Source organism: Octodon degus, unplaced genomic scaffold (genome assembly GCF_000260255.1).
Source record: "Octodon degus isolate 3935 unplaced genomic scaffold, OctDeg1.0 scaffold00289, whole genome shotgun sequence".
Classification (NCBI taxonomy): Eukaryota; Metazoa; Chordata; class Mammalia; order Rodentia; family Octodontidae; genus Octodon; species Octodon degus.
Window position 1 is genome coordinate 863,032 of NW_004524865.1, and position 4,169 is coordinate 867,200.

Consider the following 4,169-nt stretch of genomic DNA (forward strand, 5'->3'; position numbering starts at 1 on the left):
ATATATATACTAATAAAAATCTGAGGAGGCATAAATATTAAGGAAGTTCTAAGGGAAAAATTTTCTTGCCCCTTTTGCCTGTTCTAGTTCGACTAGCCTGTTGGTTTTTAATTGTTATCCTATTATGATTAATGTGCCTTTTTTCATTTTCCTATCATATTCATGTGGCTTTAGTTGGATTCCTAATTTCTACTATTTTTTTTCTCCTAGGTAAAACTGATAGCCAAAACACCATTGCTGTGGCTGTAGGGACAGTTTTATTCTTGTTTGTTGTCATAATTGTCATCATCATTGTCACTTTTTGTAACAGGTGAGTAGAGCAGTGTATCTTGAATCTTGCTTGCCCTCAATAATTCTGGTGTTAGAGGTTCTCTATTAATAACCCAACAATTTGTTAAGTTGTCTCAGCATTCATGTACTGTTTAGTATTTGAGCTCTGTTGTCATGCAGGGGGAGATGCAGCAGTGGTGAGGTTAGAGGTAAGAGTTGGAGTACCTCACCTAAGCATTGGTGTGCTTTGGCAGTTGTCTCTTCTTACTCCACAGTGCCTCTGAGCTGCCTCTGACCCACGGAGGTCGGGGGAGGGTAAGGCCTGAGCTATCATCCATCAGATGTTTATTGAGCAAAGCAGTGACCAAGATGTAACGAAGCACACATTCTAATAAGCTAACAGCCTGGTTTCAGGTGTTTGTCTATTTTCTCAGACAAGCAAACTAGTACTATTATTAAAATTATGGAGAACGAGATTGGATGGAGCTGATTTAGAGACAGTGGGTAATCATTTAAGATCCGCTAAAGATTTAATAGGTCCTAAATGATAATAAACCTTTTACTGTTTCATGGCACAGGGGAAATTTTGAGGATATTTTTAGTCCATTCCTTCTTTTCCTTCTTAGGTCTCTTGTGTTCATTAACCTGTTTGTCTAGTACTTGTTATATTCCTTAGCTATAGTTTGTATTGGTTATGGAAGAAATTACATGTTGAGTGTCTGTAGTTTTTATGTCTGGGAGAACTCTGTCATTTTACATAGGTTCATCGAACTAACAAACACATTCATTTCTACTCTTCTCACCTTAATAACAGTCATACCTACACCCCCTACATGCACATACCCCTTATTTATATGAATTCCAGCATGTTCCTGCATCTTACCTCACACCCTGGACCTCTATCTCTTTCATATTTACCTAATTATACCAATACTGTCTAACCTGCCTTCCTACTTACAGATGCCTCCTCTCCTGCGAACCTATTAATGTTGCCTAGTTTCTTTTGAAAGTTGGACTGGCGATGTCATCTTCCCTTTCAACCTCCTTGCCACTAGCAGAATAATCTTAAAAGTCATTAGCCCTGTCTATTATTGAAGGGGCCCTGCTTTCTGGTTAATGCTAATTTTTTCATTTATGTTTTCTGTTTTGTTTACTTCTAATTTAAAAATTTATTATTATTTATTTTTTAAAGAGAATAAAAACAAGAAAAACATTAGAAAAGATGGAATTTCACTGAACAAAGTGATAGGAATTCAATAATGGTTCTTATATTGCACATTATTATCTTCAATTAGTTGTCCAGATTACCAGATACATACATGCAAAACTGGTCAAAAAAATTAAAAAGAAAAGAAAAAGTTTAAGCATTAATTGTTCCTTTCAATAGACCAGTAAAAGCTAGCAGTTTTATAAAAACTGAAAATTTTGTTCTTTGAACACACTGTTATCTTCCCAAATGTATAGTACAAAGTATAGTTTTTCTCATACTTGGCCTCAATGCTGTGGATCATTCTAGGTTTGTCCCCATTCCTGAGGTCTGTCCTACTTTTCTGCCCCTGCAAATAGACATGATGTCACTACTTGGCATCATTTTGCACCCCTTATCTGTTACTCCTTGTATCACACTTTGTATGTTAATCATTCTCACGCTTTCTTCTCTTGTATGCTAATCATTTTCAGCACAGGTCATGGCATGCAGGGATTGTATTTTGTGCATTTTTTTGTGTCTGGCAGTGCTTAGCACCAATCTGAACAAGCACTGTAACGGATGCTCAGTAAGCATCGAATTAAATTGAACCATGAGACAATCATTTTACCCTTTCTCTGTTAGAAGTTGCTTTCAGGGCTTTTCCCGAGAATTAGCAAACTGAAGTAAGGACCTAAAGCCTTTACATTACTGAGTATTTCTTTAGGGCCTCATCTTGATTGACAAAGTAAGTAGAGAGGGCAGAGGTGACAGGAACTGTGCTCTGGGAGGGGCAGTGTGAGCAAGGGAATGTGTGATGGGCAGGGCCCCTGGAGGGTTGGGCAGGACGCGCGTGTCACTTCACAGGAAAGGCTGAAGTGTACTCAGCGTACATTGTCCTTCTTGGTTAAATGTGATGAAATGTTGCATGATTCCAGTGCATAGCCAGGTTGAACACAACAAAGGAAAGGAACACTTTTCTTTCTCTTCTGTCATTAGTCTAGGGTTATGATTGTTATTTCAGCTTCTTTGAAGAAAAAAAATGACCCACTGACTTTAGCAGTGATTCTCTGGAGCTCTGTCTGACCAACCTTTCGAAATAATCGTGCAGCGTCAAATGTGCTGACTTGTGTAAAGGCTGAAACTAGTTCTTCCTTCATTTCTGGCTCCTGGGGCTTGTGTGTCCAGGGAGGTTGGGGACAGTGCCTGCATTCTGGGTGTGCTTTTCTCACACAGCAGCACAGGAACACTTGTGTGGTAGCATGGCCAGGGCCAGGAGCAGCACGGGTCAGCATCCAAGGGACAGTGATGTCACAGAGGTGGACACCGCTGTTGGTATGAAGAAATTCAATATGCAGTGAGAAACATTTTAGAGACTTATTTGTGTATTTGCTGTTGCTGTTGACAGCAAAGGTGGTGTTTCAGTTTGCCTGAGACTTTCCTGCCTTGAGCATTGAAAAAGAAGCTCATGCTGGCAGACATGCTAATCCCAGACACACAGTCACCCGGTCAGCAGAGAACAAACTTCAATATGCGTACTAGTTGTATTTATATATTGGAGGACTGATCTTTAGAGGTGAAAATCACTCAGCAAATAACTAGCAGAGCACAAGTTAAACACAGAGCATGACTCATAAGCTCGCTGTTCCTTTAATAGTCATCACATTGTATACTGCAGGATTCCTTAAACACACACACACACACACACACACACACACACACACTCACACACACACACACAAAGGGATCTGGGATCCATTAGAGAAAGTTAACTAATTAACTGCATGTGTGAGACAGTCCCGGAAATTATAATTTAATAAAAGATCAAAGGCGGCAAGAGCAGCCATATTGTGGATTCCTTTGAAAAGTAAAACACTTAATTTACATAAAATACTGAGAAATGTTTCCACCATAAATTTCCACAGAAAATAAAAACAGAAAAGGAATAGCTGGTTTAGAAAAACAGATGCACATAGAATAAAATAAGATCACATTGAAATGGAAGGATTCCAGGCAATTAAAGGAGAGCACTAGAATCAATATCTATCACAAAATTACCTTTCCTTGGAGAAAAACTCTTTTGTTTTCAAGATCTGTACAAAGGAATTACAGCCTCATATTGAAATGCAAAAACCAAAGGAAAAAAAAACAAATGACACTTTTGCAACCAACTTATCTTTTCTGTTTGTTAAATAGGACTTTTTTAGAAATCTGAAAAAGAGATATTCATGATCTCTTCACGTTGTCTTTCTTCACATAGTTGGTTATAGTTACTTTTTCTTTTCCATTCAATCACATCATCCTCTTTTTCTTCTTCTTTTTTATTTGTTCTTCTGACATTTCTCCAGAATTGAGCTTTTTATAGGCTTCCTTACAACTGTGAAGAGTTGTTGAGTAGTGTGGTTCTAGATGGTCCATTTAGCCCAAGAAGGGCAGACTGTGAGTTTAAATCCTGACACCACCACTGTGTGTTTCTGGGCAAGCTACTCTACCTGTCTACATCTGATTCCTAATCTGTTAAATGTAGAGCTCAGATAAAATCTAAATAAAATAATCCATAATAATACTGATACGATTTTATAAAACTTAGCTTCATTACTACCGCCATCCAGGAAGTTACATTATTGGTATTTAAACTAAGTTTAAGTTTCAATTATGGAAAATCTCTAAGCCCTAGGTTATTTGTTTTTTAATTTATTTTATTTTTTTAAAT

At 37.8% G+C, this 4,169-nt stretch overlaps 1 protein-coding gene across 6 annotated transcripts in view; it reads left to right on the top strand.

Moving 5' to 3' along the window:
• The window catches only part of Cd226 (CD226 molecule), a 103,773-nt gene that overhangs the window by 94,491 nt on the left and 5,113 nt on the right, over positions 1 to 4,169 (top strand). For all 6 annotated transcript variants that reach the window (XM_023707425.1, XM_023707428.1, XM_023707427.1 and 3 more), the window contains one exon: positions 211 to 310. In XM_023707425.1, coding sequence (XP_023563193.1) covers positions 211 to 310 — 100 coding nt within the window. The remainder of the gene's footprint in view (positions 1 to 210; positions 311 to 4,169) is intronic.